At 46.9% G+C, this 27693-nt stretch overlaps 1 protein-coding gene across 1 annotated transcript in view; it reads right to left on the bottom strand.

Annotated features, from left to right (window-relative positions):
- fat4 (FAT atypical cadherin 4) overlaps positions 1-27693 on the bottom strand; it is an 82540-nt gene that overhangs the window by 34413 nt on the left and 20434 nt on the right. Inside the window, exons 2-4 of the mRNA XM_078101947.1 lie at positions 6383-6514; positions 1413-1674; positions 499-852 (exon numbers count right to left, since the gene is read on the bottom strand). Of these exons, the coding sequence (XP_077958073.1) occupies positions 499-852; positions 1413-1674; positions 6383-6514 (748 nt within the window). The remainder of the gene's footprint in view (positions 1-498; positions 853-1412; positions 1675-6382; positions 6515-27693) is intronic.

Below are 27693 nucleotides of genomic sequence, written 5' to 3'. Positions count from 1 at the left end.
ATGTCTGGGATACCTGACCACAGTTTGGAAATATTATCTCCTGAAATATTTTCCTTGCAGTAAATCAACTTATCCGGAATTGGAAGTGTGGCCAAATCTTTCTAAATATGTGAAGGAAAAACATTCCTCATTGTTCTCTTGAGATTGTAAATCACGAAGGAAATACATATGGAAATGAGTATGTCAAATCAGTGCCAACAGAAATGTTGATCATGTCAGACAATTGTGATGTTTAATGATTGCTAAACTGTACAATCCATTAGCAGAAGATTAATAATAGATTAAGTAGGTCCTTTGCCAATAAAATGTTTAAATGGATGCATCTTTTAAAGACTGATCAACCTATTGTTTTATCACATATGTCTAGTGACAAATGTTTTACTGAGTTATTAATCGTTTTACATGTTCGAGTTTTGTGGATTGAAACCAATACACACTCATATTCGTTAATTAATGAACTGCTGCTGCTCCTCCCACATCCTTTCCCGTCGGACGTACCGTCGTCGGCGTCTGCGGCCCCAACGGTGAGCACGCCGGATCCGGGCGGCAGGCTCTCGGACACCGACGCGCTGTACACCGTGGCGTTGAAGACGGGCGGGTTGTCGTTCACGTCCAGCACGTTGAAGTAGACCCTGACGCCGCTGGCCTGGCCCCCGCCGTCCCGCGCCTTGGCCGTGAGGATGTAGTACCGCTGGGTCTCGTAGTCCAGAGGGCGCGTCACGTTGAAGACGCCCGTCACCGGGTTGAGCAGGAAGGCCTCGTCCTCGTCCTCCTCGTCCTCCAGCGAGTAGGTGACCTCGCCGTTCGCCCCCGAGTCGGAGTCGCTGGCCAGGATCGCCGCCACGATGGAGCCTGCGAGAGACGGGCGGGTCGTGACACGGAGGCGAGAAGTTAAGACTACATCAATAACAACATGACTTTAATACATTTTTCTTAAGCCTGTTTATTGATATTAACCGCTGCCAGCTTCGCTCTGTTAACTCCCGGCCTGAACAGACGCCAATGGCTGCTGCTGATGACCACCAGGGGAAAACAACGGCACGGCCGGTTTTTACTGGCGTTTACTTAATCACATCTTGATTACGTCATCGTCCCTGTGATTGCAGCGGTGGGAGGGAGAGAGGAGCCGTGGCAGGCAGCTGTCAGTGTTATTGTAAATCCTGCCGGTCGCTGACAGATTTCTATATGAATCAAATATCAGTTACTGGGCCTTTGACCTCTCGTTTTAATTTCTCCCTAAAGGAGGACGCGGAGGATTTGGGGGAGCTGTAACGCTCAATTTGAAAGTTTTCCTACGAAGACGCCGCTCGTGACAATTTGAGATCTGGATGAGCCCAACAGTAACCCTAAGTAAGACGTCTCCAACGTCTATGAACGATCGGACGCTTCGCTGAGCGGCGCCGAGCCCTCACCCGGCGCCATGTCCTCGGGGATGTCGAAGGAGTACGCGACCCGGGAGAACTCGGGCGTGTGGTCGTTGACATCCTTCACGGTGATGTTCAGCCGCATGTCGGACGACTGCTTCCCGTCGTCGGCGCGCACCAGAAGGGAATATTTGGAGCGGCGCTCCCGGTCCAGCTTCTTGGTGGCGATGAGATCGCCGGACTCGGGGTCGATGCGAAAGCTGTCGTCCGCCCCGCTGACGATGGTGTACGTGACGAGAGCGTTGGGACCCTGGAGAGAAGCCGGAAGACGGGATATTATTAAGTTTGCTTCTACGGGAAAACGAAGTCACTTTGCATAATCAGCGGGTTTTCGTCACATAATCACAAACTGTCCTGAAACATCATTCCAACAAAAAAAAAGGGTTCAATAGGTGAGACGCACTTTGCTGACCTTGGGCGCTCACGAGCATCAAAGCAGCTGTCACCCGGTAGGAAATGAGTTTACGCCCCGTGTTAGCGTGTCACGTGTGCACATCAAACAAATGAAGGCCTTCTTCACAGAGACGCTCCACGCCGGAGTCACAAATGAAGACGGAGAGATCAGCTGACCCGCACACAGGAGGCTACGTGCTCCAGGAATGGATCTCACTGGGGAAATACTAATCTATTATGTGTATTATTAAGCCCTAAAAGTATTTTTTTTTCCACTAAATAAAGTAGAAGATAGTATTCTCACATTTAGTATTCAAATCATAAAATGTGTTCTTATATTTAGTTATTTAGTTTAATTATTTTCTTAACTTATCTTCAAGCAAACCCGAAATATATTAATTCAATTTAAGCAGCCGAAGCTTACTTATACTAATTGATAATCCCTTTACAATGCATTTACAATGTGTAATGTAGTAGAAATATGGGGATTATAATACACTAAGATCTTTGAAAAATCATCAGCAAGAAGCGGCGGTTTCTGCTAAATTGATACCAGGCGGCTGCCGGTTGGGAATTAATTGTAAGGGACAAAGGTTGAAAGTAAAGTCACTTTTAACTTTTATGTTTTGAGAAAATCTGAGTTTCGCCAATCAGTAATCGGTGAGATACTAAATACTTTTATTTCAACAGTACAGCAACTATAAACTCTTTTTACATATTTAATCACTAAATACATTCTACAATGTACCATTCATGAAGCTCAGAAAGAGGATGGCAGGCCATACCCAGGGAAGAGGAACAGAACTTCATGTTCCGGCGGGACTCGCTCTTTGAACTTTTGGGGGCTCTAGTGTTCCTCTATAAATGCATCTCATAGATCACCTGTTACCTCGGACGAGGACAAGCGGCGTGACACATGGCTGTGGAATAGGAGAGGACGCCACGTGACGACTGAATGGGCCCCGGCGACGGAGCTTGACATTTGTGTTTGTGCCGGGGACAATCAGGGATCAGACAACTGTCTCACTACGCGTCCTCCGCCAAAAAAAGAAGAAGCGACATCAAAAAGCTACTGCTATTCAGCGAGACGGAGCTCTGGTTACAACTGAGCTAAAACGTCTGTGTGCCGCTTTTTGATCCTGCCAGAACAATGCAGGGCTTCCACACAGAGAAGCGCTGCATGATTTGCACGTCCACACATGCACTTAACGCTGGACAATGGTGCTCACACAACAAACTGCATTTGTCTGCATGCAGTAGTGTCGTCTTGTCGCCTAAATAAATAAAATAAAATAAATGCCGGAGATGTGCAGCTCTCCGGCATGTATTTTCTGAGCCGTTATCTGTGTGTTATTTAAGGACTCCTCTCACTGTCTTAGCGTCTTCTGCCCTGTGAAGCAAGAAAGGTTCACAATGAAAACGTGTCTCTCTCTGCTTCTCGTGGTGCAATATTCTTATATGATTGATTTACAACAAGGTTTTTTTCTTTTTTTTTTAAAGGACCGCAATGTGTGAAAAGGAAAAATAATAATTTATGGCAACAGGCATTGCAGTTTCATATCATTTCTGGAACGGAGGAGAAAAATAATAAATTCTGTCGGTCACGGAGTGGATTTAAACGACTTTCCCTTCTATGTTTAACAGACTTTCTGCATAAAGCAACAAGGCCAGACACGGCGGTCGTTGGCCAAATGCTTCGGAGGGGACTCAATATCGAAAGGCCAAGTTCAGGACCGGCTCTTATCTCTCTCTTTTTACGACGGATTAAACCTCAGTCTCCTCGACCCCGTCCCTCATTGCATTACCAGAGACCCGGTCTCAGGACCAGGTCCAGTAATAAAAAAAAGTAATAACAGAGGGGTCGATCAGGAGGAACGTAGCGAGGCCGCGCTCATCTAACTACCCTGCTGTCATCAATCAGTGGCTCCAGATCTGGCAATCCCATCAGCCACCTGGGCTGCAGGCCGGAACCCAACACCCGCGGTTTTGCCAATTAATTTTCTGATAGGGTTCAAAGGCAGAGCGAGGGAGGTGGGAGGGGCCGAGCAGGGGGTCCATCTAGACCCAACACACACACACACACACACTCTCTCTCTGCCTCGCTTTGCTAAACTAACATAGTAATTAAGATCCTTCACACACTCAAACACCTACGTACCGAGTGGTTGCCCTCTTGACCTTCACTTAAGTTTGACTACTTTACAGCTTGGGTTGTTTGGAGGGTGGGGGCAGAAGGAAACTCATTTAGCACATGAGTGGTTTATGGGAGCGAGCCGCTGGTTTCGAGAAGGGAGAGGTGCGAAGCGGGGATGGCGAGGCTTCCTGTATGCGACAGCGGCGAGCGCGCAGGCCAATAACAACACTGGCTCCTGAGAAACAAGCGACATGCCGCGACCGACGGCTCCAACGGGAAGTCCGCGGGAGGGAGGAGGCGGAGCGAGCGGCTGCACCACGCAGTCACGCCTGCGGAGAGAGCGTCTTGAGATATACTTCCAGTGGGCACGTGGAACACATTGCCAAGTCATTTTGGGGGCGACACTCTCCTACAAAAGCCATCGATGCACTTTTTTCATTAAAGTTGTTTTTTTTTTTCTTTACCTGTGACATAGTTTCCACATACGGTCAGAATTCTAATAAAACATTCAAAGTTCTGTTCTTCCAAATGAGGTGAGAAACATTTAGCAGAAAAAGGCCTCGCCGGCATGCTACAAAAGAGCTTTAACTTTTATATCGACATCCTTCTCTTTTGGGGCTGGAAACGGACGTATGGCGAAAACCGGATGCCGAGAAACAGCATTTTAATACCCTCGCACACGAATCCCACATGCAGCACCGTTAAATTGGAAGGGATCATTACGATGTCTGAATTCATCCCGTCAGCTGGCCAACAGCTTGCTCTCTTGGCTCCTCCGCCGTGGCTCACACATGTGGCTTTCTCGACGAGGAGCTGCAGAGCGCTCCGTACGCTCGGTGTCGGCGCAACTTAAGTTTCCTGCGTAAGGATGTGGGCAAAGACTTGGCCGGGCCTCGTATCTGGCTCCGAGCGAGAGCTGGAATGAAGTACAGGCTTCTATTTAGCGAACCTATTCATGGCAGCACTGCAGTTTGGAGTAAACATCTCCAGAATCTGTAATTCCAAGAAGAGGCTACTCCGCATTCTCTTTAAGTGTCTGCGTTTCAATCCAGGAAGCACAGCGTCGCTCCACCACCAGTTCTTTTTTGAGGACGACTTATATTCATACCGGTGCGTGCAAGAGTGGACGCTTGATTTGCAAAATAGAACTTAATAGTTTTGTCTCGCGGCACGCGAGGAAAAAAGTGAACAACTGCCGGCTTTAATTTCAATTTCACACGAGTTCACATGAGATCAACGCTGTGAATGCTTTGGCACAAATGTGTCCTTGAAAAAACCCTAAAAAGGTTGACGAGCCTCCAGGAGTGAGATTTACAATGAATATAGTATTCCCGAACAAAGGGAAATGGCCAGAATTTAGACTTTATACAACTTTCCTCACAATCGGAGCGAAGGGGCGACAGCTGTGCAATAAAGATGCGTGTTCTCAGATGTTAACATGAAATCTATTACATCTTAAGTCTATATTCTTCCTCTCTAATCTCCCTCGCCTCAATGACCCGACTTTTCCGTTCCCTCTAGCTGTATCCCTTGGCTGCGGGTGAGGTGACCACAGACCTCGGAGATGCCTACAGAGCCCCGCGTTTCTCTCACAGCGGGATCTCGTGTCCACATCCTGCCCAGAGCCGCCAGAGATGGAGCCTTTAGCTAATTGAGAGTGATCCCGGTGGCCGCGGAGGGGCTATCAAAGCGGCAGGACCCCAAAAAGATCAATGGCTGTCCGTTCTCCTCCAGGCTCTGTGACACCGGTGGCCTCGGCGCGTCTCAGATAACGTCAACATGAGACTGACAGACAGTTATGTATGTGTGTGTGTGTGTGTGTGTGTGTGTGGTTCATTGATTCAAAGTGGTGGTCTTGTGTGTTTGTGTTGCTGTGTGAGGATGAAAGGAGACAAAATCTCTCTGGCTGTGTAAACGTGTCAATTAATGCCACTTTTTCGCTAATCTAATAAAATATTGTTGTTTTTTTCGATTAATATCTAGTCTGCAAATGCACTTGGGTGAAGTTGTTCAATGTGGAGAAGGAATCAACATGAATCTATTACACGTTATCCTTATTATAAATAAAATATAATATAAAATCACACTTCACCAGGGGTTTGAAATTGGAAAGTTTTCAGACAACAATTCCTTTCGTGATCTTGATGTTGTTTCAATGGATTTTCTGCCCTGGGTCTCTGCAGATTTCGCTTTTGGCATGAAAACCATCCAACTTCAAGATAATAAAAGTCAGACTTTATTCCATTATTGACAGCTAGGTTGGCCTCCAAATCCCATTTGAATATATACAGGTTAATACGCTGTAGAAAACAAAATTGAGAGCTTATTTTCAGTTTAAATCACTCTATTCGGAAGGCAGTGGAGTGGAAAAAGGGAAAAGAAAGGAGCAAAAAACGCTGTCAGACAGAATAGAACCTGGGAGAGCCATTACCTTGTCTGCATCCGCGGCTGTTAGCTGCATTATTTTGAAGCCATCTCCGACGTTCTCCTCAATGGTCACATCCAGAATATCATTAGGGAAAACCGGCGGGTTGTCGTTGACGTCCTGCAGCGTGATCTCCACCTGCAGAGGAAGAATAAACACAAAAGCTTCGGTTAAAGCGCTGCCTGCTAAGGCCGTTAAGAAAAAGAAGAAACCTGTGCATCTTCTTGGATTTCAGATGATGAAGAAGCTGTACAAGAAGGGAGGCTGGAGAGGAAAGAGCCTTGAAATGATGAGGTGTGGTAAGTTGACTTGAAAGGTCAAAAACTAGTAGAACAGTTTTCCCTTTAGCAGCAGGAGTATTTTGAAATTGTATATCATTGAAACACCAAAACCGTGGTTGAGTTTGTAATACTACATGAACTCAAGTAGGAGCTACTCTAATTGTAATTATAATGTGAAAAAAAGAAGATATAAATATGGTACTTAAATGTACTTAAACAGTTTCCAGACCGGGCCAGCGAAAGCTAACATTACCATGACCCGGACACTCGTAATTTAACGCCGTTTCCGGACTTTTGTCGACCGCTTGGAAAACGGTAATTTTTATTCGTACATGTCAATTAATCTACGTGTCAAATCTCACAAATACATATAATGATTTACATGTCTAGCTACTGCAAGAAAGTTACTTTGATGAGAGAAAGTAAGACTCAGTCGGGGACGGTCGGGCGATGCTGGGGAGATGATGAAAGCGCTTTTATTGCCCTTTTTAGAGGTGTTGAAGCGGGATATCTTATTGTGAAAAGTTAGAATTGGGTTCCAGCATTTGTTGACATCATTGATGGTCATTTTGGCAACCAATATACCCTTTAACCAATATTTAATGCGAAAAACAAATGTTTACAACGGCGATGGGCGTCTGGCCGGGTCGTCTGGGTATACCAGTGCACGGCTAATTCACCGACGTTAGCATCCTTTTACCGACACTGGTTAAGAAAGTTTTAACTTTTATGATTAAAACAGTATTTGGCTTTAAAGCTAAAGCGCTAACGCTTATTATGGATAGTTGGCTAAAAACTGGCTGGGTCAGGAAACCATTTTGTTAGTTTAGCCTTGAGTGGCAGTAATAATTAAACACCTGCTAGTTAAGGATAACTCGTTAGTTAGCGTTAGCTGAACCTATTTTTCATTGTTGCAACTTAACACAAATTGGCTATTTAAGACCTGTTTGTGACCTAAGTGTTTGAAGTAATTGAATATAAAGTGTGTGTTATACCAAATAAACAAATCAGCAAGTAAATTTAATCAAAATGGAGGAAAAAGTAACATCAGACAAGCCTAGCTTAGCTTAGCGGAGTAGCAGACCCTTACATCTCTGCCTGATCCCTGTGACTATGTGATACAAGTTGTAAAATATTGATTAATCACATTTCTTCACATGTTTGTGATGAAGCCGAATGCATTCAACCAACTCTTTAGAGAAGAAAGCTGAAGAACAAACCAGAAAATGTGTTCGCTGAAAGGCAACCGCAGTGTTAGCACTGCTCCAGATACAGTACCCCACGCGTGTTCAACTCTAATAAACTAATATACCAAGAGAGGTGTATAGTGGGTAGAACTCATACACTGTGTCACTGGAGATCACGGAAATTGTGCAATTTACAAAATGACTAGAAGCTAATTTCCGCAGAGACGTACAGTGAGTGTAACAGTAGAGCAAACTAACTGCAGCTCTGGGATTCTCACTTTCATGTCTCAGAAACCAAAATAAACACAGATTACTGTCGACCACAGACCGCCATGAGGACAGACTTTGTCCCATACAATGAGACTCGTGCTGGTAACCTAAACGCATTACAGACGCAGCAGTGGAAAAGAGTGAAAGGGGAATTTCAATTCTATCAAAAGCGGCATATAACTTTTTAACGTTTTACAAAAAAATATAACGCAGCCCAGCGTAAGGACGCCGAACGGGTCATCCTGTTTTGTAGTTAAAATAATACACATCCAAAAGTATGCAGACAGCTCTTTCTGTTTTCGTTTACGTGTATTTGGGTAGGTCCCTTTAATAACGGGAAATGTTTTTGCTCCAGCGTGAAATATTTCAGACAATAATGTGTCATTTCCGGTTTGAAACAAGACAATGCCCCGAATGCCACAAAGCCAGGTCGTTGGGGAAATGAGGCCTTTAATCCCACCTCCCTCCATTCAACATGCGGCCGATGCTTGCACCCGTAGCGGGACGGGGAGGCGGCGGCTGAGCTCGGCTGTGCAAACGTCGGTGGGGAAAGTGGAAACCTCGGAGGCGGTGGGAGTGATGCTCCGTGTCTAGTGTGACGATATTACGTTTCCACTCGTATCCCACAACTCAAATTGCGATCTCCTCCGCCTCCTCGTCCGCTAACCCAAATATGCATTTCAAAGCCGGTAAACACGGCTCGCTTTTTTTAATCATAACAGACATTTTGCTGCACGTTCTCGGTTTATTGACTCTATAAATATGGAAAAGCCCTGTTTAAATTATCCAGTGATAGGATCTCCATTAATGTTGACAGTGATTATGGTAAGTCTTGCGCCAGGCGTCACAAGATGCTCCAACCTCTCTTTTCCGCACCCCCACCCAACTGACACACACACACCTACACAGATGGAGCTATGTGTCAGTGAGATGAAATAGGAAATGGGAAAAGAACAGTTGTCAAAAGTCTACAATGAGTGCAGCTTTTTCAGGCAACAAGAGTTTCCCAGCAGGCATTTATGGAGAGGACAATAGCCCTCAAGGCCGTAAGACCACCGAGGTGGTGTGTGTGTGTGGGGGTGGGGGGGATACAACAGCCTATTCAAACCTGGCTATTGACAGGAAAAGCATACATCACAAATGCCAGAAATCTACAGCTGAACAGTAGCAGGAAACTAGCTGCCACAGACTCCTTTTGTAAAGAAACAACAAAGAGAAGTTGAGTTCATTAGAGATGACCCAGAACAAAAAGCTCGAGGGAGCTGAAATGGTGTCACAGTGTGGCTGAATAAAACATGCTGTTTACCGCCGTGACGACACCGACCGCAGCCCGGGAAAAAAAATCTGCGTGCGTAAGGTCACAATTAAAAGCCGTCACTTACTCCTCTGAGTGGCCTGTGCCAGGACGGGGACGTTGTCCACTTATTAAACCCACTCTGACTCTGGTGTGCGCATGAGTGGAGATAATTACCGGAGAACAAGACGCATTATGTCGCGGGCAGCAGCGATGCAAAAGTAGCGCGCAAACGAGCCGCCAGTCGACGGCGGCTCTCGAGTCGACTTGCGCCCGAGCCCAGGGACCGGGGGCAAAGTCAACAAACAATGAATATTTATCTGGCGCCCTGTGTGTCCCCCTTGATGTGTAAATAATGCAAGGCCCACTTCAGAGGAGAGAACTAATTAGGGTAGAAGTGCAGTTTTGAGAAATAATTACGCTTCCCGTTTGCATTATTACCCAGGCTCCCGCGGGTCGGGAAGATATCAAAGAGCTCGGCGCCAAAATATAACGGAGCAGAGGAAGAAGAAGCAAGGTCACGTGGGGGGGAGGGCGGGGAGGGGGTGGGGTGAGAGAGGTTTGGTTCCCTCTGCCTTTGGACCCGGGCGTCCCAGCGGAGGCAGGTGAAACACATTAGTTTACGAGGCAAAAGATTGTGTTTCATGAACTACTGTTTCAAGTTGCATGTGCGGCCAACCGGCTGCCACAGTTGTATTATTTATGGGGAGGTATGAATGATTCACGCGTCAAGTAGTTCCTGGGGGCTGTCGATTATGGGACCTTAAGCGATGGAAGGTATTTGTCCAAGAGGTCGGAGAACGGAGCTCCGACTCCGCCGCGATAAATGAATCTCGCCGCAAGAGCTTAATGATGAACGCAGGACTGACAGGTGGGATGATTTAGTTGTCTGATGTAATGTAATCTAGTCTCTTTTCCCCCAAATTTGAATTTAAAACCAGTTCAGCCACATTTATATAACATCTAGCCATGCAGCTTGGTTTTTATGTGCCGACATTTTGAGATATCTGCAATTTCCGCAGTGACCCAAATTCAAAAAGGGGGAATTCTTGTTCTGCTAAAGCATGGGAAAAATTAAACAGAAACTTTTCAGTAAAAAGTGAGACCATTATCATTAATATTGAGCTCAGAGAAACTTGCAGTCCATTTGAGAACTGTTGATGGAGAGGTCTGTGGATTGTGACCAAAAAACATTGATTCTGGAAAAACATGCTGCAATTATTAATGCTTTGAGCATTAATCCGGATGGATAATGAAAGTATCTGAGAAAATACTGTGTGTTTATGTAATTTTGGTGTATCATTCTTTCACATTCTGTTAAAGCGACTTGCTTGTGGAAGTGAAGCAGACATCAAAGTATAGAAACTTCCCCTCAAAAGTAACGGAAAATACAAAAAAATGACTCGTCCAAGTGAGGAGAAACAGTTCTGGTTACAGCTGAACGTAAAAGAATCCCCTGCTTCCCAGAGCACAAACGACCTTTGCCATTTTTTTGCCATAAAAAAAAAAGGTCTCGGTTCTGCAAAGCCCTCTGCAGACACCGTGCACAATCCCATGAACACATATTTTGTCAGTTACCCACCCGGTTATTTCTGGAAAATTCATATTAACAAAAGCACTTTTGCCAAAAACAGGACAAAAAAAGTATACTGACTGCAACTGATGCAAAACCGGGCCTGTAAATGTTGAGCTTATCTGATCGTAAAAGCTGCAGCAGGGTTCCTGCAGGACCCAATCATTTCAACATGATTAAATGTCTCATTAGATGCTGTTGACGACTCGGGGTCAAAGGTTGGCACAACTTCCAGCTCTCGGTAGACTTGGCCTCCGAGATTGAACGATTCCACTTTGCATCACGCATTTCTTTTTTTTTTACAGGTTTTTTAACTGAGTTGCACCCAATGTGGCAAAGAAACTGGGGTCACAAAGCAATTCCAAATATAACACTTCATCACAGAGCCAGCATCATTTGCTGTTAGAAGGAATTGAGGCTTTGGTGCTGTATAAGCGGCTAAATGGCACAAAGGAATTGGTGCAATTCCATGAAAGAGAGAGAATGCTTGTATTCCACAACGTATGAGAAGTAAATTAAGGAACACAATCCAATACGAGGTGTGATTCACGGTTTGTTTGCGATGCTCAGGCTCAGCTGGGGCCTTAAACCAAGTCACGTGCTGGTACAGCGTCTTCAAAAGAGAAAAAGAGTCATCACTCTCACATACAGACGCAGAGCGAATGTGCCGCTGTGTGAGGAGAGACGTGTCAAGCGGGTGACAAAACACGACCTTCAACTAAACGGATTCCAAGCAACCTCTGGAGACGCGTGCACAAAGACCATCATCATTTCACTCCATCCTCACTTCCTGTCCTCCCTCTCGTAGTTGACTCTTTATGGGGGGGGGGGAGTTCTGAGGGTCAAGGACGCCGGTGAAAGTGGCATGTCGGGCCCTCGTGTCTCAACAACAGAGGGAAACGCGACTGAGCGATCGGGGCGAGGTCGAGCGGCGGAGCGGTCGCGACTGGCTCGAAAACCTGTCAAACAACCCGGCGGCGGAGTGAGCGCGCACGCTCCGGAGACAGGAATGTGAAAGCGGGAACGTGCCCGGGAAAAAGGCGGACAAAAGCTGGACCTCGGCCAAAACCTCAGCGCGCTGTGCAAGAGAGCAGTCAGCATACGCTCATCCCGCCCCTGGACTCTCAACCCACATCTGCAAAAAAACAGAGCTGGAGTGAGTAAGAGGAACAGACAGACAAAACAAAACAGGAGGGCCTGCAAACGATCACAATGCACCTCGGCCGTATGTTACCAACAAGGAGGGAGGGGACAAGTGGTTTCAATAAAGGGGATGTCTTCTCGGCGGACCACTTCACAAACTGTTACAGGATTGTTTGTCTACAGGAGGCCTCTTCAAGCTCCGTGCAGACCCTCGCGCCAAGCGGGGTTCCCTCAGCATTTCCTTGCGGGACACGTGAGAACAGAAGGAAGAGCACCAACGGGTCATCGGCACCAGCGCGCCGCCTCACTGAGGTTCTGGGCTCGCAGACATCTCTCCCCACACGGGGGGCGGGGGGGGAGTGGAAGCAAAAGCGTGATGGATTGTCCTGTTTTTAGTGGCGGCAGCATCCGGGGGCCGTGAGCGGTGCAAACCGGGGGTTCTTCTTCACTATAAGCAACTCTTTCCCTCTTTATTCCTACCTGAGAGATTTGGATGGAAAGTCGAATTAGACAAGATCAGAGCAGAACTAATGGAGGCGAGACAACGCTCTCCTTGAAGCCCGAGTACGAATCAAAGCCATTCCCGAAATTACCATAGCCTATTAAATGCATCGTGTTTTGCATCCCTGGATTAGGAGGTTAGAAGAACATCAAAACAACCACTTTCTGCTTGCGAGATGAAAAGTAGAAAACAAAAATAATTAGCCTATTTGTGAAAGGAACGCTTTGAAGATGCAAAGAGCGAGATGCATTTTCTTTTATCAGTTATCCGTCTTTTTTAGGGACTTTAGGGAAAGAATGGAAGCAGAGCACGACTGGAGACAGCCGTCCGTCCGTGTCGGTACCACTAAGCTGCATGCGTCTACGGCCTTATCGCCGCGCTCTCACCACAATTACCTCCAATCACGGCATTCAAATCAGGCAGACCATGGAAAGGGGAGCAGAGTAGACCCTAAAAATAGAGCAAATGCACAACTATGCCGATTTTTAACAAGGCTTGTTAAACAATAAAAACACAGATTCAATGTATATTACCATTTTTGGTACAGTCTTACAGTCGCTTGTTTGCGTTTCACTTTCTCCATCTGATGGATGACCATGGTAAGAAAAAACATCTTGCAGAGATAAACTCACTTGCAGTTTTCAGATAACAATGTCAGCTTTTCAAACCTCGCTAGATAGAATATAGAATAAGAGGTAAGAGAAGGTGTTCCAGCCCTTTAAAAGAGGCATGTTGTTCTTCAACTGATACTGAAGGAGGGAAAATCCCACAAATTGAAAACGCAAGTTTCGTCTTTGCTTCGCTTTGCTTCAGCTTAAACTCTCCAGAAGTGCAATGAAGTAGTCGGAGTCCGTGCCACCTGGACCACTTTGAATATAAAACAGCTTTAATAACTTAACCAACTGAGAAAGGGAGCTGATATATTCCACTATTGGATCCTACTTTTAATGGAGTTTTCCCCCCCCCCCACTCAGGTACAGCAGGTTTGAGGCCTTTTGTCTGAAGCCATCACACATTAAAGTGTAAAGTGGGGCGATTGTTCCGAACATCCCGGCATCCTCTCAGGCTTTACGTCATCACATTCTAATAGATCAATGCTGATATCAGGCATCTTCATCTAAAGCCCAGGTAGCTTTCCAAGACTTCTGGCAGATCCCCGAGAGGCTCTAAAGACTATTATGGCATTCATTTTTACAGTTGCTGTCGACCGGTGATGAATGCACGAGATTTCCGAGAGCTGGGCCTGGATGAAAAGACGCATTATTAAAGCATCTCAGTCTGGATATGACCTGATTATTATCAAATCACATCGGTGAATACATGTCTCCCCCATCGCAGTGAGCTTATTCCTTCACCTAGAAATGAACCAAGGTTAAATTATTGGCCTACTGTAACGATGTTCGCGGCTGATTTGATCATCGGTCCATTAGATGTGGTTTTCAAACCACGGATACGGTCGGCAGTTCAGAGAGCTTCAAAGGAAATGTTGTAGACTGACTTTTCCCCGTCGACTTGTTTGCCGGTGACATATTTCAGGGGGGGGTTGATCCATCAAATGGGTCTTTTTTTTACTTCTATCAAGTCAAAACACAATCATATGTTTTTTAATTTTTTTAATTTGCACATTATTAACAATGTACTTATAATGGCTCTTATCTATGGTTCTAAAGTTGTAAATTGGCTTATTTAACAAAATGGCACTTGTTCTTTTGAGTTTGTATCCTTATGGTTGAAATACACTTATTGTAAGTCGCTTTGGTTAAAAGCGTCAGCTAAATGTGACGTAACGAAGAACGCCCTGCAAGAACATCAGGGGAGAAGTTTACTTAAAACCAACATGAGCAGGACAGCGAGTCCGGAATGTGAGGGCCGGCGTGTTTGGGTGGTGTAGAACACCAGCTTTAATCCAGAACAGGCCGAGGATTGTTGTGTGGAACCCCAGCAGCCCCTGTTTATGTGAAAAAAAAACCTGCAGACATTAACGGTGGGAGGAACAACGCGGTGGGGGCGCGAAGGGGGCTTGAGTGTGTGAACGTGTGGGGGGGGTCATGCAGTAGTTGATGTTGTGGCTGACCTGTGGTCCAATAGGAAGCCTAAAGCGACCCGCAACCCCGGTGAAACTAAAAGAAAGATGCTGGCTTTATAGATTGAGAATAATAAAACTGCAAACATCACAAATGGAGGGAGCAGGCGGCGAGGAATATGTTTGTTTTTTTGGAATAAAGTCTGTAGAGATTTAAAAGCTTGGTTCAAAAATGTATCAGGCGGTCTGGTTCATTTCACGTAGCTGAATGACACAACAAATTATCCTCACATTATTAGTCCACCTCTGGACCATCGTCAGCCTTTTCTTTCTGGCGCTTGCATTCAAGCTTTAAAAATAATAAAAGCGGCGCTCCATAATGGAAATGGGCTTTTTGTCGAGAGAGCTAATGCGATGTTAACTTGCAGACTGCGCCACAAAAGCACGTCTCCTCCCCGAGCAGGGAAGTGGTTAGACGAAAAACTGAATTTTGGGGTTTTAAGAAGAGTTATGCACGGTAGCTTCTCCAGACCAAAATCAGTTATTGCATCCATTTGTGTATTCAAGCAGAAAAAGTGCACGTGAATAATAATCACTGGTTAGTGGTAATAACTTTAGTCAGCCTGCCAAAATGATCAATGCAAACTGGTGGCGCTCTTAGAAAATACCGCTCGACGTCACAAGTCAACTTAGTTCGTCCCGAGCCAAGAAACCACCTCTTTTTTTTTGTTGACATGAAATAATTTGCTCTTGTTGTACATCTGCCGCGGCCATTTGGGCCTCAGCAGGAACCGGCTTGGCTAGAAAACCCGACCCGAAGACATTCTGAGGGGCAAGCGATAAAAAAAAGAAAAAAAAAGACAGGAGAAATGTTGATGAATATAACATGAGGTGGCATGAAAAAAGACTTCTGCCAAATTACTTGACAATGGGGGACAGTTTCCCCCCGCTGAGGGCATTCATGGAAACAGACTGGAGGGCCCTGAGATAGCGCTGGCCCCCTTGTCCCTTTCTCACACACACACACACACACACACACACAGATACAAATGGATGAAAATGCTAAAGTCTGCACCAATCACAGAGAAGGCTATGACGTGCTCATTCATACATGTGTGATGGTAGGACTGCCCCCCCCCCCCTCTCCCCTTCACACGGAGCGCATATCCCCGCACGCACTTTGCCACTACAAGGAGGTCTTACAAGACTTCACATGTTCAACTCTCCATTATCATCATGAAGATGGGCCTTCTAATCGTACCATCCATCTTAATTAACGAGACATTTGTATGCACTTCAGCCCCCTGGACGAAATAGCATGGGAACAAATCCCGAGGCCAAAAGAGAACTCTGGGGCTCTAAGACATCATTAGCGGATTAAGGAAAGAAAAGAAAAAAAAAAAGAAAATCAATGGCCTTCCCATGTTGCCTGCACATTTCATTATCTCCCACTGTTCAAAGGCCTTTCCCAGCCGCATCCTTTGCATTTAACGGACGCCTTCCAGAACTTTCTCCGCAGAGCGAGAGGCTCGCTTGCCGCTCCTTTAGAGTTCCACGTAATTTGAGGCAAAGTATTCGCGGTTTTATGGCCCGGGCCGAAGCTTCGACGCCCGCGCCGCCTGCGAAATGCGCGAAACGCACTGCTGAACCATCACTGTTTTTTAAAATGTCTCCCTCCGCTTTTTTTCGGCAGATTTCCGGCGTTCCGAAATGGTCGCTTGAGTCGGTGGTGTGCGAGTGCACGGGGGTCTTCCCATAGTGCCTGTGTCTGCCAAACAAAAGAGGAAATGGTTCAAAAACAGCCTTATGGGTAATTCGCCTTCACAGCCATCGCTTTTTTCTTTCCTTTTTTGTCCGGGCGGCACGCTTGAACGCAGCTGAATAGCCCAGAGACAATTCGTCTCAATTCGCCATTGAGGAAACCAACAGAGAGTATTAATTGTCAACTCATAAAGGCCCCATCGGCGCCCCGTGAGAGGAAGACTTTTTTTTTTCCTCACTCCCCGCCTCCTTTCTCTCGGGCCTCTGCTATCATCCATAACACCTTTGGGTTTTCCTCCGGGGTTTATGGGGTCAGCGTGCGAGGTCGGGAGGTGACGATTAATTCCTCGCAACAGTTGCATTGTGGGAGCCCCTTGGTTACTCTGGGGTCAAATCCCCCGGTTTAGCACAAGGGTGTCATTTGTTAGTTGACCTCTTCCTGCGGCTCTGACATCTATTTTGCGGATGAGGGGAAGAAAAGCAGTAAAAGGGGCCGACTTCTGTACTTCATTTCCATCACTTCTTGTTTGAATAAATTCTCTAGAGTTTCACCTAAAAAAAAAAAAAAAAAAACTTGTGGGCATTTGGGAATTTGACTGAAAGAAAAACTCAGACAACAAAAGAGCAATAGTGTCCTGAGCTGGAAAGCGAAACCAGCAATCACTCAAACAAAGCGCCGCTTAGAACGGCGAATATCAAAGTCTGACAAAGTTGCTGTTTACCAGCGAGGGAAATGTTTAGTCTAGCAACAATAAGAAAGGGGCATTATCAATATCTGTTGCAAACATCGCGGGGATGAAACACAAGATGCGCAGTGTGTGCCAGACTCACTCCACACCCAGGCAAACACACAAACAGAACCCAGACAAGTGACATATTAATTCCAACATTTACTCAACATTTTAAACAATGCTCCCAGGGAAAGGATCTTCATGCGGTGTGTTTGGACTGAACTGCTTCGGATAACACAAATACACACGTCTTCTAGTAGAGAGCAGACAAGGAAAAGGGCAAGAACTCCGAGCTCGGACTTTTATTTTCCCGTCAGTGATTGAGGGAGTTGTTACGTGCGTTAGAAAATGGAAACAGTTGGTACGACGTTTGCACGTCACCCGGGAACAGGGAGGAGAAACAAGCCTGTGGCGGTGTGAGCTGGAGGACGCCCGGCCGGTGTCCGTCAGTGCAGAGGGGAGGATTTAAGTAGGGCTGCGCCGAGGTAAAAAGGGCTCACAGTGTCACATGTGATCTAGTCACCGACAGGAACAGTCGCCACCTGCACCTCCACCCGTCCCGACGCCCCGCTCCCCTTCGCCGCCCCGGCGTGCACGGAGGACGTCAACCACTTGGCACAACGGGACAAAGGGAGAAGAGGGTGGGGGAGGAAGGGAGGAGGGGAAATGAAGGCAGCGATTGAGAGACCAGAGAAAGACAAGTGAGGCCCTAAAGTCAATTGGGCCTCTTGCCTCTCGCCTCTGGTCCTTTTCTGTCCTCACCCCCCCGCCTTCCTACCCCTCCTCTCTCGCTTATTTGAGCTCTTCTCTCGGCTGTGCTGCTGGTTTTTTGTTCAGCAGTGTCAAAAAAACGACTGATAAGCCGCATCAATTTGACACTTTTCAGATCAGTCAGCTCTCGATCTTGTTTCTCCCCGCCTGGACGGACGTGGCGGATCGACACACAGCCGCCGCGCTGGCAAACACCCAACCAATAAGACTCAGCGATCCCACTTCACTGCCTACAAACACACACACCGGTTTATCAATTAGATTGATGCCTCACGGCCAGCGTGAATCCCATTAGGAAGCAGTACCATCGGCTGTTTAAGATGCTTGACCATTGAGATAAATGGGCATTTTCATTGATATCAATCAATGCACACTGGTCACTGGGGTTGACCAAAAAAGAGCAATATTAGCCTGTATAGCCACCGTGAGTCAAAGCAAAGTGCTTCCGTTCTCTCTGCTCACTCCCTCTGTGGGTTTTAATTCGGGTTTCTGTCTTTCCACTGCACACCGGTAAATCAAGCTCTGGGCCACCACTGTTCATCCTTAACCCTTTAAAACAATGGCCCGAGAGCTAAGAAACACAATAAATGCTTCTTTATATCAAGCACACAGCGAGAGCTTTGTATTCCGTTACGGTGATCTCCATCCGACTTGCAGCATCGGTCATCGCTGGATTCTCATCTTTCGAGTCCAGGGAGGAAGCGTTTGGCCGAGCGGAGCCTCAAGCCGTCTGCTCCTCACCCGAAGCGGCATTTTCACACCTGGGAGCCGCTTCGGCGCACAAACAGCCGTCCACTGTTGGCGGCCAGACGCTTAATACGAGCAGCCGTGGTCCGAATGAGCGGCTAAGTGGCTTCCTCAGGGGCACTTAAATGTTATTTACTGAGCAGGTCTTTCTCATTCAGGTTCTCTGCGTTTTTGCCAGCCTGTCCAGAGGTTGAACAAACTGTGAACTCTGGTGGTAGTGTAGCATGTTTTTATACTTTAAATGCTGGATTAGCATCAGCTTTTGTTCTGAAAAAGAGTTGATGAATCTTAATTGACTACTAAAATGAAACCTAAACCCTGAGCTAAATAAGTGATAGTAGCTAACTGGTAACTGGTCAATAAAGAAGCCGCGAAAATTGAACATCAAGGGATTTTGTAGCTTTGGATTGTTGGTTTAGATACTTTGGATACAGATCGCTGAACTTTCTAAAACCGGTCTAAAGAGACCGTTAGCTCTGCATTCCAGAGGGAATTTTTCCTCCACACTCAACCAGTGCGAAAATGCTTCTTCGTTTCAATCCACAAAGCTTTAAATTCTACCTTTTTGAGGAATGTTTTCATAGTTGTGTAAATCAGCGAGATGCTCCGTAGCTCTGCAGCTGCCGCCTCTCTGCATGTCTGCACATTGTGCTGGAATGCCTTTTCACGGCGCCGCAGCCCTTAAGACCTAAAAAGAATCTCCCCAGGCCGGATGGTTTGACCGGGCGGCACAGGCCGCCCACGGAGGAAACGCTGAGAAGCTCGACCCTTTTTTTTTTTTTTTTTTTTTCAGCCCCGAAGCTCCATGCGGCGTTCTGCAATACGCCGATTCAATGTATCAATCGACGCGGCGCTTATGGGCAGAAATAGTTCACCGTTGCTCTGGTGACGATCCTTTTCTCTGAGAGAATTGCGAGATTGGGTCATTTAGGCTGATCAGTGCGGCAGCGGGACGTTGGGTCTCTGGGCTCACACCGATATAATGTGTGAGGTATAAAAAAGTGAATGCATTAAAACAGCTCATCCACTTTATGTCGGCATTGTGTATTTGATGCTCACAAGAGTAGTTCAAGCTGATGACAAATACACGACTACAACTACATTATTATTACTGAGGGCACATAATGATGGGTGCATATGATGTTTAAATACACAAATAAATAGTAGTTTGAGAAAAATGGATTATGGATTAATTCAAGGTGATGTTATTGATGAAAAAAGTGTGGTTCACCAACTTATTGTGTCAATCTGCACAACTGTGCCCCATTGTCGTTCAGTTATCCGGGTGTATCATGCACATCGCCAGGTTTATAAACGTCCCGTGGCGCTTTGAGGTGCTTTGCGTTAATCTGTTGAGCAATGACAAATGGCGGCACTTTGATTGTGTTGCTAGTTGGCCCCCCTCTGGTATGCAGTAATAACCTCAGAATGTAAAGTATGCGGCGGTGGACTCACATTGACGCGGTGGAATCGGGTGTGCCTGTGGCACTTTGTGCAACACTGGTCCACAATACGGGTTTAAAGAGAGTTATTTCTTCGTGTTTTCACATCCCTCTCATGACTTCCGAAAAGGCTCCAAAGCAACAGATGGCGGCGCTGCTGGACGACACGTTCCAGCTGAGGAGGGTCGGTCGGTGCCGCGGAGGCGGAGGCGGATGATGCGTGCGTGCAGCTCTTCTCCCGCCTCCGTTGAGTGATTTCAGGTGGAACTGGACTCTTAACATTTATCCACAATGTCTTCATTTTTCTTGGGGGAAGCGGTGAAGATAGAGAGAGGTGGGAGAGGGGAACGGGACGAGGGAGGCGGGGGGGCGGGAGGGAGGGGGTCAGCTGTGTTTAGGAAAGGAAACTATTCATCATCAAAAAAAAAAACGAAAAACGCGAGCCAGCGCTCTTGAGTGTGACGTCTCCCGCGCGACCGCTCTCGGGGATCCGCCGCGGCAACAAACTGACGGATGCGCCGAGGCCTCCGCAGTTTGTGCATCAGGCAGCTGGGGAGACCATTAGACACTCCTGGGTGTGTTTGCTTCATCTCGCTTTGTTTAGAGAGCGCTGAACGAACAGGGCCCACTAGTGACGGGGGCACAAAGTGAATTTTGGCGCAAAAAAAGAAAAAAAGGAAAGGTTGAGGACTCCTGGAAAATATTAAAGACAGGTCATTTTTGCAGATGTTACCCTTTAGGTAAAGAGAATGCACGGTTTTAAAGTCATTGGCCGAGGTCCTCGACGGGGAGCTATTTAGGGCCGCCGTGACGCATGCGAGGCGATCAAACCCAAATGTTGGCACATAGCGTGTGCGTTTGTGGCCGGTCCACCTTGGATTCCCGCTTAGGACTTCAGGTAGCGTCCCGGTCGGCGACGACGGCAAAGGAGCGAGGGAGTCTGAGGAGTGTCCGCCTTCTCTTAAAAGAATTACGATAACCCCCAAAGTGAATCAGTCAACGCGGTCCGAGGCAAATCTAACTCCCGGCTGACGCTTTCTGCATTATCTCAACTCCACTCAAACACGCGTATGAAAACAAACGAACGGCGCTTACAGATCCCCATTCATCCTCCAGGAGTCAAACTGAGGGCAGCGAGCAGCGTATGAACCGGTGATATAAACCTTCACGCCAGATACCCTAAACGTCTGCTTGAACGGAGAAACAAAAGAGAGACCAGACGTCATCGCCTCAGAGAGACTGACAGACATCTTCTTCTTATTCTTGGGTGGAGTTCAACAGAGATTGTAAATGCGATCCATCCAGAAAGGAGTGCTCTCCTCTCTGCGACCGACTCCCCTCCATGTTGTTACTGGCAACCAGCAACGCTATTTTCTGTCCAACACTATCCTCTTTCTTTTTGCTCTCTTTGCTCATCTTATTCCTGAAACGCTATACGGCAACAAAAAATCGAAAGGCTTGTAATCAGTTTTTTTTTTTTTTTCAAACCCGTCCCGCCTTTGCTCGACCGGGCAGTTTATTTCTAACTTGACGACATTGTCCGAGGTTCGTTCATCGGGACTTGCATGCTGCTGCATTGTGGTGAAAAGAAACCGTCAGAACAGCCCGGCTTTTTGCTCAAATGAAATATACAAAGTAGTAAACAAGTTTTCTCCCGCCACGATAAAGATCAAATTTAAGATCTTCCACGCGTTCCACAAGTGCAACACAAGTGAATTCACGCTGCAATCTGCTCCTGCTCCTTCTCAGGAAAATAAGAGAGGCAGAGAAAAGAAGAAAAAAAACACTTTTAAAATGAGAGGAAAAAGACACTGCCAAGGGAAAAGTTGACTTGGGTTTGGAGTGACGTGGAGAACATTGTGGGGAAAAGAGAGAAAGCAGACGGAGAACAAATAAGGAAGTAGAAAGACAGCGGTTGAGAAGGACAGAGTAGAGCGAGATGACCTGAAGACGCAACAGATTAAAGAGGGTGAAACAACAAACCCCCCCGAGACAAAGCTGAAGGGAAGACGGGTAAAAAAAAGGCGGCGTAGTGCAGGACTGAGCAGACTCCACGGCGAGAGTTTTATTGTCTCACTACTTAATTGTAAATAACAGGCCTGGGCGATGTGAACGACCATTCATTCGCCCAGACAGAGTGATTAATCCATGCTGGGCTTCGGGACAGCGTGCACAGCGTGTGTGTGTGTGTGTGTGTGTGTGAGAAAGAGAGAGAGCTCTTTCTTGTCTCCATCTCACTACCCTGCAGGTCCTAATTGGTTAATTTCATAAACCTTTTTCAAAAGGGGCTCTCCCTGAGGCCCTCTCCTCCCTTAAATACGGACCCAGTTTAGCGTCGCTACCTGGGGCAGCTCGGGCCTTTGTTGCCGGGGGGGGGGGGTGAGAGTCAGACGGTGACCGCGGGGGGTCCTGGGAGGGAGGTGCTCTGCGCCCAGCTTGAAGCTGGTCACTTCCCAGTGTTTTGTCCATGGGAAGAGTCCATGACCTGCTCGTTATTTCCTTCTCGGGGTTGGGGGGGCTGCCGTGGTATCATGGCTAACGAGCTGTTAGCAAATGGGAATTGACCAAATCGGGCCTGCGCGGTGTCGCCGCGATGCCGCCGCGATGCCGCCGCGATGCCGCGCAGACTGTTTTGGGAGTCATTTTCTGTTTCGTTACAAAGTGACGACGTTCAGCGGGCGACGCGCAACTGCACATTACCAAAAACGATGGCAATGAGAGCTGGAATTAAACGACGCCTGAAATGGGTGCAGTCAGACATCCAAGTGTCTGCATCAGTTACACTGCCCGCTGGGCTCTTCTGGAAAAGAAAAGCATTGTGGAACAGCTCGCTATCAACGCTCGGGATCGGAGACTTTAAAGTGTTTTTCCCCTAAAACGAGCGAGCCAGCCGGGCCTCTGGAGCCGTGTTTACACCCCACCTACCCCCCCCCCTCCGTGGCCAAAGTGGACCCTGCATGCCCGTCTGGTCCACGGAGGACTGATAGCATCGAAGCCCCATCACTGCCTCCTTTCCACCCACCTTGACCGATTGTTCCTTTCATTTATTCATTTAGGTGAATTTGTGCCGCGGTATCGAGCTTTTACGAGAAGAATTCCAGCCTTTGTACGGCGGAGGGCCCTTCACAGCAGATAAAAAGCCAAAGTATAAACACGCTCCCATTAGGGAACTGGCGGCCGACCAGCCCTTACCTCAAAGGGATCTGCGTTATCTGCAGAGCGGCCTCGGTCCGCGTCCGAGTGATTCACTGCAGGGACGGCAGCGGAGGACGTTGAGATGAGCCAGGTCCAGGTGAAGCCGCGGTCTAAAGGCCAATCTGTCTCCATAAAATTGACTCGCTCGGGCCGAAAAATGAAAGACGCGAGTGGTGTCAGGGCGCCGGGGCCCCATGTGGATCTCCTCTCAAAAGCAGTTCTGGACTCGCTATGTGTGAACTTTGCGTTTGGAGTGTATATTAAATCAACAAGTATATGAGCACCTTGGAGTGCAGCGGACCGCAGATGAGACATGAATTTGTCTTCTACTTGTTTCACTTAAAGGTTGATGAATTTGATCCTGTGTTCGGTATTGAAGGGGATGTTAAATCGACCCCGGTACTGTACCCTCGCTGCCGTCCATCAGCGTCTCCGGAGCGTTGCTGGGTCTTTGGCTATCTGCACCTCACGTCTGACATCACCCGTAAAATAAGACAGCAGCTAAGTCTGGAGGGGTTTCATAAATAACGCAAGGTGGCAATAAAAATGGAGACCGGCGCACCGTGGGAACCTGATCCGGCTGCCGAGGCGGTTTTCTATGCAGCGGAGTAAATTATAAGAGCTCACGTCGACTCAAAAGCATTGAGACAAGAGACAAAGTAAAAGTTGTGAGAAAATTAGCAACCGAAAAAATGAATAGTTTGTGTTTCAGTGAGGGGGCAAAAACAAGTAAAAACACAAATTTCCACATCTTCGTCTTCCTTTTATCTCTTGGTGCCGTTAGCCGTGACCACTCTCCACAAATGTCCACAAATCTTATTTTCTTGCTTATTGAGGCCTCTTATCAGTTGCTGTTCCCAACTCGGCATAAGTCCCGAGGATTAAAGGACCTTTTTTTGAGGGTGGGAGGAGAGAAAGTGGGGTTTTCGAGGGGGGGGGGGGACGCCGACAGGATGAAAAGAAGCTGGGGGCCCATAGAAATGCTAAGGAAGTGACCCTCTTTCTCTTTTTTTCCCTCCTTGCAAGTCGCTTCGGGGTAGGAAGTTCCCAGCTCCGCCACTTCATTAATTCATGCTATTTAACAAGTGGGATTGTGGTGGGGCTTCTTCGGCCCCCTTCACACTGGAACCAACAACAGCGCCATCAGTAACTGACAACCCCCCGGGCGGAGGGGCTGTGGCCTCCGGGGTCCATGCTGCAAACAAGAGCCACGGGAAGCAGAACCTCGCCATTCAAGAGTTCAGCCATTATTTGTCATCCCTGGTTTCTCCCCACCATACACATCCCCGATCAGGGGCCTCCGCTGGCGGGGAGGGGGGGCGGCGGATTGGATGAATCTCCCCCGTTTCCTATTAGGGGTGAGGGGGGGTCAGAAGGATTCAGTATGCTCATCTATAAGTACGAGTTAAGGTTTGCGAGACGCTGTCGGAGTCGAGGTGGCAAAAAGGAGAGAAGCGAAACCCGGTCGGTACCGCGTAGCGTTTTTGGGGGCTACGTGAGGGGTTCTTCTTTCAGGATGAGAGACAAAACCAAAAAATGTCAGTGAAAAATCCACCAGCACGAGTGTATTTCAACAGCTCTTCACTAATGGAGCTGAACGTGTCCCACATGCTTCTATCAGTTAAGAATAAAATGCATTATTGGCCGTACACCATATTCAGGTGCTTTCAGATGAAGTTGAATATTTATGAGCATTATTCTTTTGACCGATATTTTTTCAGGACTAGTGAATAACAAGATTGAACCTTTTAAATTCAGGTCAAAGGCCATATGTCCATATTCTCAGTCTTTAAAATGAAACAATACGTTCCAGTCATTGAGGGTGGACGGCTGCGTCGTTCAGCCACTCAGCGGTTATTATGTCAAAACATGAAATACACACATGAAAGCTTTCTGGAATTTAGCCACGTTTAGCCGTCTGATATTAAACTAGGACCCAGTGAATACAGGTGGACTTTGCTTTATTTCAAAACTAAAACGATGCACTGTTATATTGTGCACATGTGGGCCCCGGAGGGAGACTACGGACTCACAGCAGAGTTATCCTCTCGGGGAATTATTCAAAACCAAACAGCGTTAATGCCTCTCCCAAAGAATGTTACCCAGAATCCTCCAGGAGATCCTGCGAGGGCCCCACATCACTCAGCGTGTCCGAAGGTGTTGAAACCGGGGGTTAAATTCCCGTATCTGTAACCCCAACCTCCAGGTTTCAGTCGGCCTCAGCTGTTGGGATCTGCTCATTTGTTATCCTGCACAACCTGAGACTGAAAATAAACACTGCGCATGGCGTTATGTGGTCACGAGGCGCTATCTCGGGCGCGTTATCGATTGCGGTGAGACCACAATGAACGGCGGTTGAAGCGCGCACGGGCGATGTCTTCTCGCGGCACGTTGAGGCGGCCGCGAGCGCGATGAGGAGAGGAGGCGGCGGCTTCAGGCTACGGCGGCGGCTCGGCGTCGTCCTTTAATTCCTAATGCGGTTATTACGGGAGGCCAATGATGCCGATGGGAGGACCACCGGGGAAGGATTGTGCCTAAATGATCACAGTTGCCTTTCAGGGCCGTGGAAATCCTCTAAAGGGCAATTCAGTATCACACAAGGCTTTTATCGTCGGCCCACTGGGGCCCACGAGGATCCCCACTAAGACCCACAAAGCAGCACACCAACCCCGCACGCACACACACACACACACACACACACACACACACACACACACACACACACACACGCTTAAAGATGAGAATCCATACAGGAGATATAATGGTTGCTTTAACTTTAAAGTGCTTTTTCTAGCTGTGTCGAAGCTTCACATTAACTCCACAAAAGGTTTTGAGTCGATGGCGTTCCGGGTGTTTTGGTTCTTTGCAGTGTGCTTTTAAATCAAACACAGCAGCAAGCTATTTTTTTTTTATTAATTAATTGCTGATGTACTTTTTCAAAGAAAGACGGTATATTGTAAACTGACAATATTTAAGGGGCGATTGGAAAACCGTGTAGGCAAATATTTATTTGCAGCTATTTTCTCAAAACACTTTGAACAAAATATTGACTTAATTAAATGAGAAAACAATTGACGAACAAAAACAATTCTTAAACTGCATTTGCAAATGAAAGGGGACAAAATAAAGTAAACTTAAGATCCCTATAAAACACGTACTGTATACTATTCTCTTCCATGCAGGAGATACAACCTGTCTTTTCTCAAAATGGGATCGGAACATTTAGTTGGAAACAAAATTGCTGCAGGCATCCAGAATTTACTAACGAGCCAAACCGCAAAAGCTTCATACAAACAAATACGCTGATACGTCTTTGGAGAGGACAGAAAATTGATGCCACTAATTCATTTGAAGCGAGCTCATCTTTTAGCTGAAATAGATCTGAGCAAAATGAAAAGTGATGTTTATTCCTCAGATGTACACAAGAACCAAATGGAAACACTTGCAATTAATACATACACGTCTCCTCCCTGAGTAAACTTTATTTCCATTACCGGGGGGGTTAAATATATCGTGACTGAAGAAATGTAAATGTACCATTTAGATGACAAGCCTCTTGTCTCCATGTCTCTGTTTTAAACATTTCCCAGGACGGGACACGTCTTCGCTGAATGAAGTCATGAACATTAAGTACGCTCTTGCGCAACATCAGCCTCTATTCTTTTCAGTGTTTTTTTTTTTTTTCCAACTGGCTAATGACTTTAACATACATAAATGGGTAAAATGGGTAAAATGGGTAGACGCTACTTTTTTTTCCCCCCTCGGCCAAACAAGGGGAAATGCCTGGGAATTACCTGTTGGACGCCGGAGACCCCTGCGAGACCCGCGCCAGGTCTGCAGTGAGAACACTCACTTTAACAAACAAAGGCCGAGGCAGAGCGCGCTCATTAATTCCACTTTGCTTGATTTTGCACGGTTTTCAGCGAGCGCTGAGTGACGGAGCGTCGCACAAAGACCGCGTTGAGACATCTTCACTTCTTGTGGCGAAAATCGCTAAAAAGCCGTCACGCTGCCGCGGCAGCGAAACTGCCACATTGACCGCTAATTTGGCAGCGGGAAAAGTTTCCGATCCGCCTCCCCTCACGATAACTACGGCTCAAAGAAAAGAGTCCTTTACGCACTCTTTCCAAATCAAACGCAATATACCGTTACATCTGTTTGCTGGATTGGGCTTTGCTCAGCTGGGTTAAGTTAACCATCAAAACGGTTCAGTGCTTTTTAATGTAACTGGTGGTACCGGGAAGGACAGCGGCGCTCAATTAATTGTGAAAAGGGAAATCCTGCAAAAGCGCTTTTGTGGGACGTTCCTGTTGATAGAAGCTGTGGGTTTGGGACAGGAAAGGGAAGAAGAAACATTTGGGCTGAGCTGATGTGTCACATTTCATGACTCCTTTTCC

The sequence above is a fragment of the Gasterosteus aculeatus genome, chromosome 4 (assembly GCF_964276395.1).
Source record: "Gasterosteus aculeatus chromosome 4, fGasAcu3.hap1.1, whole genome shotgun sequence".
NCBI classification, from domain to species: Eukaryota; Metazoa; Chordata; class Actinopteri; order Perciformes; family Gasterosteidae; genus Gasterosteus; species Gasterosteus aculeatus.
Note: the sequence above shows the minus strand (reverse complement) of the source record. Positions and strands in the feature narration are given on the sequence as shown.